Raw genomic sequence first — 18,066 nt, 5'->3', positions numbered from 1 at the left:
CTTCCCAAAAAGGGGGGTAGCTCTTGCGTGGAGGAGCCCAGACAGCCGCCAAGACCAGGATTGGGGCCACTCCGTGCAAAACTAACTGCACAGTGGAGGCAAGTATGACATAGGAAATAAACATATTTAAACACATAAACATATTACCGGGACTGATCCTGTGTTTGCAATTAATTTCATATTATTATAATAAACCAGTGTGTGCCAGCTCAGGTCACCAGAAAGCTCAAAAAACCCAAAGGCTGCCCCCCTAGCTGAAAGTCCTACCCAGAATCATATGCCCCATTCTCTGGGTACTTCTCCATTGCTGACAAACTCTTCCTACGTCTATTATGGTTGGAAGTTCCCCATCACCTTACCATTTATATCTCTCACGTGTGCTTTATATCTTCTGAAGAGACATGAAACGACGAGGCCCTGTGACGTCAGCCTGTGTGCGCTCAGTGATTGGTGGCAGTTCCCCGTTGCTCTTGGAAATTCGCACCCCCAAACCCAATTAGAGTAGCCGAAGCTAAGAGAGCACGAGCCACGTGACACGGCAGGATAGGAAGCGCCTGGCGGTGATGTCACGAGCACGTGCTGTTGTTGGAGGTGTCGGGGAGGCCATTTTTAGTCAGGGCAAGAGGCTTCTGCAGTAAATGCTGTGTTTGTGTCTCCTAAGGAGCGTGAGACGAGAATTCTCAGGGATGTACGTTTATAATACCAGCTTCTAGAACATAATACCCCCTTTGTGATGTTCAATAGCTCGTATTATTGTGCATTAAATTCCTATTTTAACGCCAAACTGTATCTCTCCCCTCCCAGCAGCCCCCTGCCAGGAACTTACTTTCCTTGGACTGCAATTTAGTTAGAGGGGGGGGCGGTTTCTGGTGAAGGTTCCTTTAATAACGCATTAACCTCTACCTGGGGAAAAACAAGCCAGAATGACCAAATCTAGACGTCTATTCACTGATTTCCCCTAGCTGATAAACACCCGGGAGTGATGAGAATTTCATCAGTTTTGTTTTCTGCTGTCCCTTTTCCTGGCTGCTGTTGCTGGGGAAGAAACCAATAGAGCGCTTCAGAGAACCTGTCACTATAAAAAATGTTTTTCCATAGAGGGCTATCAGTCCCCTTTAGTGATAGCTTATTGCTATTGTTAGATAACAAAAAAGTGTGCAAAATTAAAGGTTCACCCAAGCACTTAAAAAAACCCTCTAAAAAATGTTTAACTTGCCTCCATGTACACTAAAACACATATGTAAACGCACAAGTTGGAGGCACCTACATTCAAAAACATTTATTGCGATCCACATGTTACACATTGGGGCTGATTTACTATTCTCTGTGCGCTGCGCTGGTTCATGCCTTAATTAGTACTCCGGGTGAAGCCTTAATTAGGCGCATGAACCAGCGTAGCAGCCGGCGCATTGCAAGTAATATGTAAAGCCGCGCCAAACTCCCTATAGAAGTCTATGGGAGAAATCAAAAGTGTTCATTTTAAAGGCTAATATGCAAGTTTTGTCCTAAAAAGTGTTTGGGGACCTGAGTCCTGCCCCAGGGGACATGTATCAATGCTTTTTTTATTTTTTAAAACAGCAGTTTTTTCGGGAGCAGTGAATTTAATAATGCTTAAAGTGAAACAATAAAAGTGAAATATTCCTTTAAATTTCGTACCTAGGGGGGGTGTAAAGTCAGCATGTGAAGTAGCGCATTTTTCCAGCACTTAGAACTGTCCCTGCACAAAATGACATTCTGAAAGAAAAAAAGGCATTTTAAATTCACACGCGGCAATTCAGCTCCCGGAAATTCTGAGAGGATTCATTCATAAAGAAAAAAAAATGTGTGGGGGTCCCCCAAATTAAATTACCAGGCCCTTCAGGTCTGGAATGGATATTAAGGGGAACCCCGCCGTAAAAAAAAAAAATGACGTAGGGTTCCCCGCAAATATCCATACCAGGCCCTTCAGGTCTGGTGTGGATTTTAAGGGGAACTCCACCCCAAATAAAAAAAAATGGAGTGGAGTCCCCCTAAAAATCCACACCAGACCCTTATCCGAGCACGTTAACCTGGCCGGCCGCAGAAAAGAGGGGGAGACAGAGTGCGCCCCCCCCTCTCCTGAACCGCACCAGGCCACATGCCCTTAACATGGGGAGGATGTCCCCATGTTGATGGGGACAAGGGTCTCATCCCCACAACCCTTGCCGGTGGTTGTGGGGGTCTGCGGGCGGGGGGCTTATCAGAATCTGGAAGACCCCTTTAACAAAGGGGACCCCCAGATCCCGCCCCCCCCCTATGTGAAATGGTAATGGGGTACACTGTACCTCTACCATTTCACCCCAAAAAAAATTCAAAAGTGTTAAAAATGACAGTAGCCGGTTTTTGACAAATCTTTTATTCTCTTCTTTCCGCGGTTCTTCTTCTTTCATTCGGGTTTCTTCCTCTGCTTCTTTCTTGGGTCTTCTCGTCCACATCTTGCCCGACGTCTTCTCCTATCTTCTTCTCCGTCCGTCGGCCTTCTCGTCCCGCATCTTGCCCGACGATTCAGGAGAGCCGTCGGTGACGTCATCTCCGTTCGTGGCCGAGAACGGAGACTACTCAGAGACACACTCCTGTCAGCTACATGCTGCCTGATGTTTTTTTAATTGTTTTAAATGTGAGTGCATTTCCTTTTGCTCATTAAAACCTTATGTTTGCATACTACACTATGGGGATATCATATGTGTTTTATTGAGTGCCATCCATGCTGGGAGCGTCCTGGCTAGGACCTGTGAGAGCTGCAGCTGGGATTGTGGAGAAAAATCTGTCCTAGAAGCATTGATCTGCAGGGATATCTGCTGGGCTTTTCAGCAATCATTATAGGCTCATTATAGCCTTTCCTAAGGTGAGAGGCTTGTACTACCATACACTGGTGTCGGTTCTGCACAGTTACACTTAATGATTGTACGGTGGATTACACTTATCATTCAAGCACATTTGCACTTTGGAAACACTTTATTATTTGGATTATTATTCTTTGAAGCACCACACACTGTTTGAAAACATTACTGAAGCACTGTTATTTTGATTGAACATTTTTTTAGCACAGGGATTGTGCACATGGACTTTTTTTGATACATTTATTTTATTGCATTTTTTCTTGCAATTATTTATTTATTATAATATACACTGGATGTTTGATGTCACTATTTATTCACTGAAGGATTCATTTTCTCACTTTTATATATTATCAATTTTTGAGATATTTATTTGGAAAAGTGTCTGATGAACGAAATGTTTTTTTGTCAATCATATATTTTGGATATTCATTATTTTTCACGGTATTCATCCTTCTCATCATTTGTTATTGATGTTTGGAGGTTTCTTTAAGGAATAAGGAGTGAAACACATTTTTTACTGGTCATTAATTATTTTTACTTATTATTAATCATTTGCTTATTAGTGGCAAGCGCCATTACACCCCCCTTATCTTACCTTGTCCCCATCAACATGGGGACATCCTCCCCATGTTAAGGGCATGTGGCCTGGTGCGGTTCAGGAGAGGGGGGGCCGCACTCTGTCCCCCCCTCTTTTCTGCGGCCGGCCAGGTTAACGTGCTCGGGTAAGGGTCTGGTGTGGATTTTTAGGGGGACTCCACGCCTTTTTTTTTAAATTTGGGGTGGAGTTCCCCTTAAAATCCACACCAGACCTGAAGGGCCTGGTATGGATATTTGCGGGTAACCCTACGTCATTTTTTTTTTTTTACGGCGGGGTTTCCCTTAATATCCATTCCAGACCTGAAGGGCCTGGTAATTTAATTTGGGGGACCCCCACACATTTTTTTTTTCCTTTATGAATGAATCCTCACAGAATTGCCGGGAGCCGACAATTCATTATTGCCGCGTGTGAATTTTAAATGCCTTTTTTTCTTTCAGAATGTCATTTTGTGCAGGGACAGTTGCGGGAAAAATGCGCTACTTCACATTCTGACTTTACACCCCCCCCCCTAGGTACGAAATTTAAAGGAATATTTCACTTTTATCGTTTCACTTTAAGCATTATTAAATTCACTGCTCCCGAAAAAACTGCCGTTTTAAAAAATAAAAAAAGCATTGATACATGTTCCCTGGGGCAGGACTCAGGTCCCCAAACACTTTTTAGGACAAAACTTGCATATTAGCCTTTAAAATGAACACTTTTGATTTCACCCATAGACTTCTATAGGGAGTTCGGCGCGGGTTTTCATTTTACTTGCAATGCGCCGGCTGCTACGCTGGTTCATGCGCCTAATTAAGGCTTCACCCGGAGTACTAATTAAGGCATGAACCAGCGCAGCGCACAGAGAATAGTAAATCAGATAACAACAAAAACCTGGGGAATGCCCAGGGAAAAACCAAGCCTACTTACCGACCAGCTTGCAGAAAACCAATTAACCTGTCTACAGTATGCGTTAAAAACAGGGGTTCGGTCCACACGCATTTGCAAACGCATGCGTGAGCCACAGAGCCGCGCCAAGGCACCCTGTAATCTGTGGTCCTAACACTAAACAATGAGCATCCCCACAGTGGAGGCACATGCATTTTAATGGATAGACAGGGGCAGGTGAACTGAAGGGAAGCCACCCCTCCTTTAAAGGTACAAGAGCACACCAAGCACCCAGCATGTAGCACAATGGCTGCAAAGGTGTTGGTGCACTGATGGACCAATATAAACACCACAGGTGAAGCATAAACATGTCCACTGCCCCCATCTATAGCTGGCCATAACAGTAAGTAGCATTGGAAGGCTAAAGCAGATAACAACAAAAACCTGGGGAATGCCCAGGGAAAAACCAAGCCTACTTACCGACCAGCTTGCAGAAAACCAATTAACCTGTCTACAGTATGCGTTAAAAACAGGGGTTCGGTCCGCACGCATTTGCAAACGCATGCGTGAGCCACAGAGCCGCGCCAAGGCACCCCCAATTTAATGTTACACAAATATGGCGTGCATTTGTATTCAGAACCGTTTACTCTGATACCCCTAACTAAAATCTAGTGGAACTAATTTCCTCAGAAGTCACCTAATTAGTAAATAGAGTCAGTATAAATAAAGCTGTTCTGTGAAACCCTCCAAGGTTTGTTAGAGAACCTTTGTGAACAAACAGCATCATGAAGGCCAAGGAACACACCAGACAGGTCAGGAATACAGTTGTGGAGAAGTTTAAAGCAGGGTTAAGTTCTAACAACTGCAAACCTACCAAGACATGGCCGTCCATCTAGACCAACAGGCCAGGCAAGGAGAGCATTATTCAGAGATGCAGCCAAGAGGCCCATGGTAACTTTGGAGGAGCTGCAGAGATCCACAGCTCAGGTGGGAGAATCTGTCCACAGGACAACCATTAGTCGTGCACTCCACAAATCACAGTGAACACCCCATCCCCACCATGAAACATGGTGGTGGCAGCATCATGTTGTGGGGATGCATTTCTTTAGCGGGGACAGGGAAACTGGTCAGAGTTGATGGGAAGATGGATGGAGCCAAATGCAGGGCAATCGTAGAAGAAAATCTGACTTGAGACTGGGGTGGAGGTTCACCTTCCAGCAGGACAACGACCCTAAACATACAGCCAGAACTACAATGGAATGGTTTAGATCAAAGCATTTTCATGTGTTAGAATGGCCCAGCCAAAGTCCAGACCTAAATCCAAGTTAAAATCTGGGACAAGACTTGAAAATTGCACGCCACACTTTTTACATATTTATTGTAAACAAAAAAGTGAAAATCATTTATCATTTTCCTTTCATGCCGTGTACACACGATCATTTTTCGGGTTCTGAAAAACGCCAAAATGTTTTTTCGAACATGTGTGTGGGCTAAAACGACGTTAAAAACCAGCGCATGCTTAGAAGCAAGTTATGAGACGGGAGCGCTCGTTCTGGTAAAACTACCGTTCATAATGGAGTAAGCTCATTCATCACGCTGTAACAGACAGAAATGCGCGAATCGTCTTTTACTAACACGGAATCAGCTAAAGCAGCCCCAAGGGTGGGGTCATCCGCATGGAACTTCCCCTTTATAGTGCCGTCGTTTGTGTTGTACGTCACCGCGCTTTGCTAGAGCATTTTTTAAAATTGATGGTGTGTGGGCAACGTCGTTTTAATGATGAAGTTGGAAAAACATTGTTTTTTTTCATGCCGAAAAATGATCGTGTGTACGCAGCATCACTTCCCAATTGTGCCAATTTGTGTTTGTCTATCACATAAAATCCCAATTAAATACATTTACGTTTTTGGTTGTAACATGACAAAATGTGGAAAATTTCAAGGGGTATGCATACTTTTTCAAGGCACTGTATAAGTGCTCCTACTAAAGAGACTGGGAAAAAAAAGAGGACTGCAAAATACAGAGGAGCCCTCACGTGGGCATTGCGGCTTACACATATATTTGCAGATGTCTGCAAAGTAAAAACCCCTCTGTTTTTAACGTAAATTGTTAGACAGGGTCACTTTGGTTGTTTTGCAGGCTAGCTGGTAAGTGTGCTGGGAAATCTTTTGTATGTTTGTGATGTGCATTACCCTTCTATGTTCACCTTGCTGCAAAGGCTAGTTAAAGGTTGAGGTGGTTGCCACTTTTTTGTACCGTGATTCCCAGTTAACTCTAAACTGATGACCTGTAGGAGCTTTTAGAGTGTCGCTTATGGAAAATATGGCCTATGGGTGCTGAAGTTTGTCACAGGCACATGGAAATTTAAGGTTTGACATGTTTGGTATCTATTTACTTGACACAATCTCATATTTTATATTTTACCCAAAAATGTGTTTTGTTAATATATTACAATTAATCAGTGTTGTAAGTAACGGCGTTTACATAAACGCCGTTACGTAACGATTGCCCTTCAAGGGGTAACTAGTAATCCACCTGATTACTATTACCCCATCAGCAACGCCGTTGCCATTACATTGGTGGCGTTACCGAGTTACTAGGAGCGCGCGCGGGGGGGCAGTCCGGGCAGACTCTCACTCTGTCAGGGGCAGGGCGGGATGGAGCTGGCCTGTGATTGGGTCACAGGCCAGCTCTGGGTCATGTGTCGACGTTGTGACGCTGGCGCATGCACGCGCCTGAAGTCTCCCGCCCGCAGCAGTGTAGTGTGATGGGTCGGGAGGGAGTGAGTCTGGCTCACCTCCCCACCGTCACCTCAGCCGCCGACATGAAGACATCTCCCAGTCCCCCGGCCGCCGCGGAGGCTCCACTCCACCACTAACGGTCCGGACTCCGGGGACACTGTCACTCACCGTGCCAGCCCAGCAGTGCACCGACCGACCGACCGTGGGCCGTGGCCCTGCGCAGGTGAGGAGGCTCAGGCGAGGCGACTCGAGCGGCATCGGATTGGGAGTGGGGGGGCCGGGGGGGGGGGGGCAGATGATGGGACACTCCACCAGACCGCTGACGGCACGGGACCGCTCCACATGCCCAGGCAGGCCCAGTATCATCACACTTCACCTGCCCAGCAATACTGTACAATATAGATTCAGTGTGCAGTGTGAGTGACACTGGTGCAGTGCACACTGAATCTATATTGTACAGTATTGCTGGGCAGGTGGAGTGTGATGATGATGATGATAATAATTGTACACAGTATTGCATTTGCTGGGCCTGCCATATACTGTACACTATACTGTATATCTGCACTACAAAATTCCTTTACAAATAATGCATATTTTAAATGTTATTAGTAATAACTTATTAGTAATAACATTTTAAAATATGCATTATTTGTAAAGGAATTTTGTAGTGCAGTTATACAGTATAGTGTACAGTATATGGCAGGCCCAGCAAATGCAATACTGTGTACAATTATTATCATCATCATCATCACACTCCACCTGCCCAGGCAGCAATACTGTACAATATAGAATCAGTGTGCACTGCAGAAGTGTCACTCACACTGCACACTGAATCTATATAGTACAGTATTGCTGCCGCCTGGGCAGGTGGAGTGTGATGATGATATTAATAATTGTACACAGTACGAAATGTTCTAAAATACTGTATATAATGTTTTTATTCTTCAATAAGTTAATATAAACATCTTTGATATTAAAGATGTTATAGAACGTACTTGCATTGTAGAAAATCAAAAAGAAAATTCTCAGTTACTTTTCCGAGTAACTAGTTACTTTGCCTAAAAAGTAACTGAGTCGCTAATTCACTTACTTTTTCGGTCAAGTAACTTGTAATTGTAACTAGTTACTTTTTAAAAAGAAGATGAACAACACTGCAATTAATGTGCAATAAACTTCACTTTAATTTATTTGAAACTGAAAGCGTGTGCTTGATCAGGAATATGTGTAAATAAAAGAAATACTTATTTAAACATTAGTAGCGCTATAAAGAAATTTTTATAAAACAAATGCACAGTTCTTAAGAATTCTGCTAGAAATCAGAGTGTGAGATAAAAAGAAAGTTCACTTCAGCAATGGGAAAACATTAAATCCTGTGAGTTATGCTGGGTTCACACTTGTCTGACAAATGCTCCGACATTTGGGAGCTCATGTCGCATGACGTGTGAAAATCAATGTTTCGATATGAGAGCCATCCTAACTGGTCCGACACAAGTCGCTCCGACTTTGAAAATGCTCCCTGTACTACTTTGGTCCGACTTTGGTCCTACTTCAGCCCATTGAATATCATTGAAGTCGGATCAAAGTAAGATCCTTGTCCTAACCATCTGACTTTTGACATCCATCCGACATGGTGATTACAGCAGCAGTAAAAGGAATTTATCTCACTGTGGGATTGTTTTGATTGGTCAAGGACAAGTCATACTATCACAAAGTCGGATCAAAGTAGTATCCTGTTCATTCAAGTCAGATGGGTGTAGGACCAATGAAGGACCGATGTAGGACTGATGTCCCAGAGCAAAGTATGATGAAAGTTGTATGACTGTCATGTAGTATCAGTGTGAACCCAGCCTGAATGTTTCCAAACGATCTTCTTCCACACAATGCTTGTCTGATAATCCCCAAAGGAAACTCACTTACCAGATGTAAGCAGATTTAGGCCGGGTACACACTGGTGCGACACGACACTTGTACTACTTTGGATCCTAATTTGCCCTGCGACTTGAAGCCGATATACGTCCGACCTTCAATGAACGGCGATCTGACTTGGATCCCTGCCAATACCAGGCACTGTGTACGGATTTAAAGGGGAACCCCTACGCCGAAAAAACGGCGTGGGGGTCCCCTCCCAAATCCACACCAGACCCTTATCCGAGCACGCAGCCCAGCCGGTCAGGAAAGAGGGTGGGGATGCGCGAGCGCCCCCCCTCCTGAACCGTACCAGGCCGCATGCCCTCAACATGGGGGGTGGTGAGTGCTTTGGGGCGCCCTGCGGCCCCCCACCCCAAAGCACCCTGTCCCCATGTTGATGAGGACAGGGCCTCTTCCCGACAACCCTGGCCGTTGGTTGTCAGGGTCTGCGGGCGGGGGGGCTTATCGGAATCTGGAAGCCCCTTTTAATAAGGGGGCCTCCAAATACCGGCCCCCCACCCTATGTGAATGAATATGGGGTACATCATACCCCTACCCATTCACCTGGGGGAAAAGTGTCAAGAAAAAAAAAACACACTACACAGGTTTTTAAAGTAATTTATTAGGCAGCTCCGGGGGTCTTCCGACTTCGGGGGTCTCTTCCGACTCCGGGGTCTCTTCCGACTCTCTTCTTCGCGCTCTCCGGTGCTTTTTTCTGGGCCCCTCCACTGACATCACCCGATGACCACGCCCCATGCCTATATAAATGGTTGCGCACTGCACACACAGCATTACAGCGGCAGAGAGCGTTGAGTCAACATCGGGACAAGAGAACAGGGAAGAAGACATCAGAGAAGACCGGTGCATTGCCATGAATTGCGATTTGCCATGAAATGTGATGGTCCGCCTCCATCACATCCTATTGGCTCACTCCTGTCACCTGACATAGTTAAACTCTCCCTGTGATAGCTGAACCTGCACGAAGCTGGTGCTATATGAGGCAGGAGAAAGTCCCTCAGGCTGTGTGTCGAGGTATATACATCATACACAGCCTGTAACTGGGAGCAGGCAGTGCAGTAGTGTTGGGCTTGTGGTGTAACATATTACATATACTGTTAGGAAGGAGAAGCCAGTGTAACATGCACAGCTCTGTGAGGAGCAGCCTGTGTTGCAGTGAGTGCATTGCTCGTGTAACAATGTATAGCTCACACACATCTATAGGCTGCCTCTCCCCTCCTCCTGCTCTCAGGTTGTGTGGCCAGCAGCACACACACACACACACACACACCATGGGCAGCCTGTATAATGGAACAGCCTCCCATCTGCCTGCCCCTCTCTCCTCTCTCTTAGCCCTTTGAAGAGCTGCACGGGGGTTGACCTCCCTGGGTGCGCGAGTAAACTAAATTTAGTACTGCGCATACAGGTCTACACTAACAGCTCCGTGCAGGTTCAGCTATCACAGGGAGAGGAGATCCTCTCCCTATGATAGCCTAGCTGAGAATGATGACGTTTAACTATGTCAGGTGACAGGAGTGAGCCAATAGGATGTGATGGAGGCGGACCATCACATTTCATGGCAAATCACATTTCATGGCAATGCACCGGGCCCCCACTAGTAAAAGAGCTGTAAGAAGGTAGTGGAGGGAGAAAGCACCGGAGAGCGCGGAGAAGAGAGCGGAGAGTCGGAAGAAGACCCCCGAAGTCGGAAGAGGAACTCGGAGTTGCCTAATAAATTACTTAAAAAAACAGTGTAGTGTGTTTTTTTTCTTGACACTTTTCCCCCATACTCATTCACATAGGGTGGGGGGGCCGGTATCTGGGGGCCCTCTTATTAAAAGGGGCTCCCAGATTCCGATAAGCCCACCGCCCGCAGACCCCGACAACCAACAGCCAGGGTTGTTGGAAAGAGGCCCTGTCCTCATCAACATGGGGACAGGGTGCTTTGGGGAGGGGGGACTGCAGGGCGCCCCCTTGCCCCAAAGCATTCATCCCCCCATGTTGAGGGCATGCGGCCTGTATAAGGGTTTGGGGGGGACCCCACGCCGTTTTTTTCCGGCATAGGGGTTTCCCTTTATATCCGTACCAGACCCAAGGGCCTGGTATGCTCTTGGAGGGGGAACCCATGCCGGTTTTTTATTTAATATTTGGCGTGGTGTTCCCCCTCAAGATCAGCAGAGCTTTAGACGCATGCCAAAGTCGGATCATGCAAGACGGCAACGTAGTACAGGTATCATTTTCAAAGTCGGACCAGTTAAGACGGCTCTCATAGGGAAACAGTGATTTTAACATTATACGACATGAGCTCCCAATGTCGGAGCGTTTGTCGGAACAGTGTGAACCCGGCCTCATCCTACTTTGCTCTGTGACATCAGTCCTACATTGGTCCTACATCCATCCGACTTTCATGAAAAGGATACTACTTTGATCCGACTTTTCAGATATTCTTTGTATTTCAATGTTTTTATTAGAGAAAAATACAGAATAGTCAGCATACATAGGCCAATCATCAAACATTTACAGTTTCCAATAAAAAAAAAGCAATTCTTTTCACCACACAGTATCAATACCTTGTAAAGAGAAAAAATAAATAAAACAAAAACAAAACAAACCCCTATAGGAGCCTGGATATCGTTATAAAATCAAACACAAGTAGGGTAAGTATCAAGGAGAAATACTGTGTAATACATGACATGGAATCTTTATCAATTTCCTGAGAATCTAAAGATCAGACAAGATTCCAAAATGACCTAGTATAACTTGAAATCAAATACATTCAAGCATTAAAGGAGGGAGAGAGAGAGAAAGAAAGAAAGAGGAAATAAAGAAAAAATATAAAGAAAAAGTAGAAGAGTAGGAGAGTAGAAGAGGGTCAACTCAGAGCTCATTGGGGAACCGAAATATAATGAATCCATGGGTCCCAGATTTTCTCAAAATGTTCAGAGTTATTATGGAGTATACGCGTAAGTTTATCATTTACCATAATCCAATTTACCTTATTTTTAACGTAATCTAGAGGGCCACCCAATTGTTTCCACTGACGGGCTATTGCGATTCTCGCCGCTAACAAAATATACATGATTAATTTCACAGATGTCCTGGGCTAAGGTGACCAGATTTTTTAAATGAAATCCGGGGACATATTTTTTCTTTACTAGTAATGGCAACAATCAGCGACTCTCTGCCCGTCGCCGCCCGCCTCACAGCCTCTCAAGTCTTACTCTTCGGGCCCCGGCTACTACTGGGTGGGGAGCAGAGGAAGATCACTTCGCCAGGCAAGGCAAGGAGATAGGCAGGTGGCTGGCCAGGATTTGAGCCAAGGCAGAAGAACATGCGAGCGAAGCTAAATGGGCATGCACCTGAAACTGAAGAAATATTCCCTCCGCTCCGACCAGCACATGATCATCAGAAAGGGGCACATATAATGGGAAAAATACAATCCCCCTATGCTAGTAGGCACGGTGGAGCGGGGGTGTGTAATTCTATTTTTTTTATTCTAATTCTGCACTGATTGTCTTTGAAATTGCCACCTATTAAATCCAATCTGGGGACAAAACCAGGGACAGACTTGGTCCGGGGACAGTGTCCTCAATCAGGGGACTTTCCTCTGAAACTGGGGATGTCTGGTCACCCTATCCTGGGCACCTCATGAGGCAATCTGTGAAATAAGGCTATCTCGGGGGATCTCAGATATTCTTTGACCAATCAAAACTATCATTGTGTGACATAAATTCCTTTTCCTGCTGCTGTAATCCATCTTCCTTTTTCTGTGTGTTTGTGTGGTCAGCAATTATGTCCTCTCTGGCAACTGCAGTGTCAGCCTTCATAACATCAGGTGTGGTAGTGCTTATGGAAGCGCAACAGGCGGAAGAGAGGAGGAGGAGGAGGCGTCGATATTGGATCCATCCTGTGATTGCAAACTGAGAACAAAGAGGACAGTTCTGGGTCATCTATGAGGACAAGTTCTTCAATTATGCACACATGTCCAAAGCTTGGTGTGTGATTTGTTGAATTAAAAATAAAAAAAATAGGCATAGGGTCCCCCCACCGGATGAATGCCAGGTTCTTAGGTCTCGTATGGATTTTAAGGGGAACCCCAACGCCAAAATTGGAAAAAATTTGGCGTGAGGGTCCCCCTAAAGTCCATACCAGACCCTTATCCGAGCACGCAGCCTGGTCAGTTAGGAAAAGGGGGTGGGGACGAGCGAGCACCCCCCCCCCCTCCTGAACTATACCAGGCTGCATGCCCTCAACATGGAGAGGTGGGTGCTTTGGGGCAGGGGGCACCCTGCACCCCCACCCCAAAGCACCCTGTCCCCATGTTGATGAGGACAAGGGCCTCTTCCCGACAACCCTGGCCGTTGGTTGTCTGGGTCTGCGGGCGGGGGGCTTATCAGAATCTGGAAGCCCCCTTTAATAAGGGGGGCCCCCAGATCCCGGCCCCCCACCCTATGTGAATGAGTATGGGTTTTTCAAGTAATTTATTAGGCTTCTCCGGTGGTCTTCTTCCAACTTTGGGGGTCTTCTTCCGACTTCGGGGGTCTCTTCCTTCTTCTCCCGCTCTCCAGTGCCTTCTGCCGGGCTCCTCCGCTTTCTTCTGCCAGCTCTTTTACTAGCGGTGGCCCAGTCTTCTCCGTCGCCTTCTTACCTCTTCTTGCAATGTTGACACGACGCTCTCCGTTGCCTTCTGCCAGGCTCCTCTGCTATCTTCTGCCAGCTCTTTTACTAGCGGTGGCCCAGTCTTCTCCGCCGCCTTCTTCCCTCTTCTCTCCTCCCGATGTTGACACGATGATCTCTCCTGCTGTAATGCCGTGTTTTGATTAAACAAATCACTCATCAAGCTTTGGAAATGTGTGCATAATGGAAGAACTTGTCCTCATGTGCACGGAGGTCCTCATAGATGACCCAGAACTGTCCTTATTGTTCTTGGTTTGCAATCACAGGATGGGTGTCCGTTTTTTGAAACTCGGAGAAGCAGTGATCCCGAGGATCATCACCAGTGATCTCAGCTCATAAACGGTTTAGAAAACAAAGATGATCGGGGGAGAACATGATCTCTGCCGATGATCTTCGCACACAGAGAAGCTGTGATTGACACAGAAATGGCCAGTTTATGAAGCTGCGATCTCAACCCTTCACTGGTGATCTGAGTCAGCATTCACACTCCCTGGTTCACCAGCTCAGAGGGGGTGAATCGGGAGTGAAGAGAGAATCTCGGGGGAACTAAGGAGGATGATTACTGACTTCCTTCTTTCTTGATCAGACCCCCAAAGACAGTACTGTAACTATGTCCCCCTGTCATATTTATGTGTGTGTATATATATATATATATATATATATATATATAATTGTATTATGTAGGGGGACTATTTATTTTAGTAACATGAGGTGGGCCATATGTACGTGTACTGAGCAGTGATAATTTATCACTGCTTAAGCCCAGGTTCACACTGGGTACGATTTCCTTAGATTTGAGATGCGATTTCACATGTGAAATCGCATTTCTCAAATCGGCGGCATTTGCCGCCAATTGTCGGCAATGACACTGTCCTAATCGGTGCGACGCCGCATCTGCGGCGCTGCACCGATTTCAAAAAGTAGTTCCTGTACTACATAGACATCTGTGCAGAAACCTGCACAGATGTCTCCTAAATCGCGGCCGAAATCGGGACTGCCGGTGGGAGTGAAATCGTGCGCGTTCAGCTGAACTCGCACGGCTTCACTCCCGCAGCCCAGTGTGAACCAGGACTACACACAATGCAAGCTCTCTCGAATGAATGTGTGTAGTTGTCAGAGAAACAATCTTGCCAACGCCAGCCGCCGTCCTGCGCGCATGCATGTGCGCGGGTCGGTAGAACAGCGCACGCATTTGCGGTCTGATAGAACGGCGCATGCGCACGAGCGCGCCAATCGGGATCCTGGTGGGCCTATATAAGACAGCTCAGGCACCATGACAGGTTGCTGGTTTGTTGTCAGCTTCCTGTTATACCTGACTTCCTGTTTACCTGTACCTGAACCTTTGTTGTGACCCAGATCGGCTTGACTACTCTGCTCTTCTCACCTGGACCTGACCCCTGGCTTGTTTCTCAGATTTGCTACTTGTCTCCAGCCCCTGACCTTCTGCCTGCACCTGGAATCTGCTACTTGTCTCCAGCCCCTGACCTTCGACCTGCACCTTGGATCTGCTACCTTCTCCAGCCCCTGACCTGCTGCTTGGACTTATTGAACTGATTTCCTGTCTCTTGTGTCTGACCCTCGGCCTGCAAGAGAAGAGGTGACCTCCCTCCTGCCATGCTCCTACAGTTTAGCGCTACCAGATCTTCTAGTAAGATCCAACTTCCCTGCTGGTAGCCAGTGCCTCTTCATGCCATCCTCCCTCTGTCTCATCTCCAGGGGGGCGGAGTGCGCCAAGTCGCAAGGGTGAACCGCTCTCGGCATCTTGGCCTCAGTGAGTGCACTCCTGACAGTAGTTCTTGCGGGGAGGACCACAGACAGCCGCAGAGGGACCCCAGAAGACATGGATCGGGGCCACTCTGTGCAAAACGAGCTGCAAATTGGAGGTAAGTAGGGATGAGCTTCGTATTCGAGTCGAACTCACGTTCGACTCGAACATCGTATGTTCAATCGTTCGTCGAGTTACGAACGACTTGGGCCGTTCGCGCCAAATTGGGCCGAGTGGCGTGTCACGGCCCATAATTCACTGCGGCATCGCAGTGCATTGCTGGCTGATGATTGACCAATCATGCACTATGACCCGCATGCTTGGCCAATCACAGTGAGCAAAAAACGGAGAGACATAATTGGCCAAAGCCAGGGTGGCTTTGGCCAATTATGGCTCAGGGGGTTAAGTACATGCCCCACACTATATAAGGCTGCCTGGAAGTCGGCCTTGTGTAGTGTGTTGGTGGTTTACAGAGAGAAAGGCCTCGTACACACGACCGAACATGTCTGCTGAAACTGGTCCGCGGACCAGTTTCAACAGACATGTTCGGTCGTGTGTACAGCCGACCGGACAATTTTCCGGTGGATCGAACAGGTTTCCAGCGGACGAATGTTTCTTAGCATGCTAAGAAACATGTCCGCTAGAAGCCTGTCCGTCGGACATGTTCGGTCGTCTGTACGACTTACCGGACATGTCCGCTCGGCCGAAAGCCCTCGCATGCGTCAAAGTGATTCGACGCATGTGTGGAAGCATTGACCTTCCAGGGTCGCGCACGTCGCCGCGTCATCATCGCGGCGATGGCGCAGCCACATCACAACGGATTTCACCGCGGGGATTTCGGTTTGATATATATATATATATATTGTAAGATTGGGGTTATTAGACTCCAGCGATAGATGCGTTTTCCAGTGAGTACGCAAGTCCAGAACTCAGTTTTTAAGGGCCTGGCCACTTTTATTTAAAAGCACAAAAGTTCACAAATACATTAGCAGCCCTCGCAGGGGGTTCCACCATTCCTGTATCTTGCCAACTCAACAGTTTAGCCTCTTTGCTTTCATACTTGCCATCCGGCTGTTTCAGGCCTTTAGCCTTGCCTAAATTCTGTTCCTCACAACAAACAGTTTCCTAGAGTTAAGCACACACCTAGCTTACTCCTGTCAGCGTCTTGCTGCTCTATCACCAATGACATCTGCCTCCTGCAGACATGTACACAGCCTCTGACTCCTCTCAGAGGGATGGGAGTTCACCTGACTCCCGGGAACAGACTTCCTGTCTGTGGGTGGGGCCCTGAGCGATGTCAGGTCGGACTTAAAAAACCCAAGACACAGCTGTGCAATTAATGGGGTAGATTCAATGTTACGTCGTTTGCGTAACTCGTCCGTGAATTGGGCTGGCTGTAATTTATGTTCACGTCGAAAGCATGACGATTTGCAGACGTCATTTGGAGCATGCGCACTGGGATAGGTCCACAGACGGCGCATGCGCCGTTCATTAAAAACGTCAAATACATGGGGTCACTAGTATTTTACATAGAACACGCCCCCAACCAGCCTATTTTGAATTAGGCGGGCTTACGCCGGCCCAGTTGCACTGCGCCGCCGTAAGTTTCAGCGCAAGTTCTTTGTGAATACAGGACTTGCTGCTCAAACTTACGGCGGCGTAGTGTATCTGAGATACTCTACGCCCGCCTAATTCTACTTGAATCTAGCCCAGTGTGTCTTTCTTTCCAAAATATGGCGTAAACCAGCAATCTTTCCCATAGCACAGAGTCCCACCCTCACATATCTTCCCCTTCTGTTTCGAACCGGAGGGAGGAACACATAGACCCCCCACTACAAATATGACACCTCTGTGCCAGCCATAGGCTGCGTAGGCCCATGTTTTCCGGGTATGTTTCCACCAACACTTCGCCGTGGCGCCCCTGTGCCAACTATCAGCAGCAGGAGTCCTAACCTGCCCAACCTTTTCTCTAAAGGTGTACTCCACCCACATCTTCTTCCGGGTGTGCTTCCACCAGCACTTCTTCCTGAACCGTGGGCTCCCACTAATCTCTCTATCCCTTCTACCTTCTGGCCTCAGGATCCTTCTTTTTCCTCCCACAGACCTACTCTCCTGGGACTGTTGGGGACCCACTTCCATGAAATCTGTAGAGGACTGACCGCTCTCACTACCTGACGCAACATTAACCAACAACATTTGTTTCTCAGGTTCACTAACCCCTATGTGGTTACATAGTTACATAGTTAGTCAGGTTGAAAAAAGACACAAGTCCATCCAGTTCAACCACAAAAAATAAACAAACAAAATAAAAAACACAGTACAATCCCATACACCCAACTTCATGCCCACAGTTGATCCAGAGGAAGGCAAAAAACCCCAGAAGAGCATGCTCCAATTTGCTACAGCAGGGGAAAAAATTCCTTCCTGATCCCCCGAGAGGCAATTGGATTTACCCTGGATCAACTTTACCTACAAATCTTAGTACTCAGTTATTTTATGTACATTTAGGAAAGTATCCAGGCCTTTCTTAAAGCAATCTACTGAGCTGGCCAGAACCACCTCTGGAGGGAGTCTGTTCCACATTTTCACAGCTCTTACTGTGAAGAAACCTTTCCGTATTTGGAGGTGAAATCTCTTTTCCTCTAGACGTAAAGA

At 46.8% G+C, this 18,066-nt stretch overlaps 1 protein-coding gene across 2 annotated transcripts in view; it reads right to left on the bottom strand.

Annotated features, from left to right (window-relative positions):
* The window catches only part of ADAT3 (adenosine deaminase tRNA specific 3), an 18,802-nt gene extending 18,255 nt beyond the window's left edge, over window positions 1-547 (bottom strand). The window contains exon 1 of one of the 2 annotated variants that reach the window (XM_040320901.1): window positions 360-547. In XM_040320901.1, the coding sequence (XP_040176835.1) occupies window positions 360-362 (3 nt within the window). In that variant the 5' untranslated portion in view covers window positions 363-547. The other variant, XM_040320902.1, reaches the window with a different exon arrangement.
* Between the last annotated feature and the right edge of the window lie 17,519 nt (window positions 548-18,066).

The sequence above is a fragment of the Rana temporaria genome, chromosome 8 (genome assembly GCF_905171775.1).
Source record: "Rana temporaria chromosome 8, aRanTem1.1, whole genome shotgun sequence".
Taxonomy (NCBI): Eukaryota; Metazoa; Chordata; class Amphibia; order Anura; family Ranidae; genus Rana; species Rana temporaria.
The sequence above is the reverse complement of the archived record's forward strand: the minus strand, read 5'-3'. Positions and strand labels throughout refer to the sequence as shown.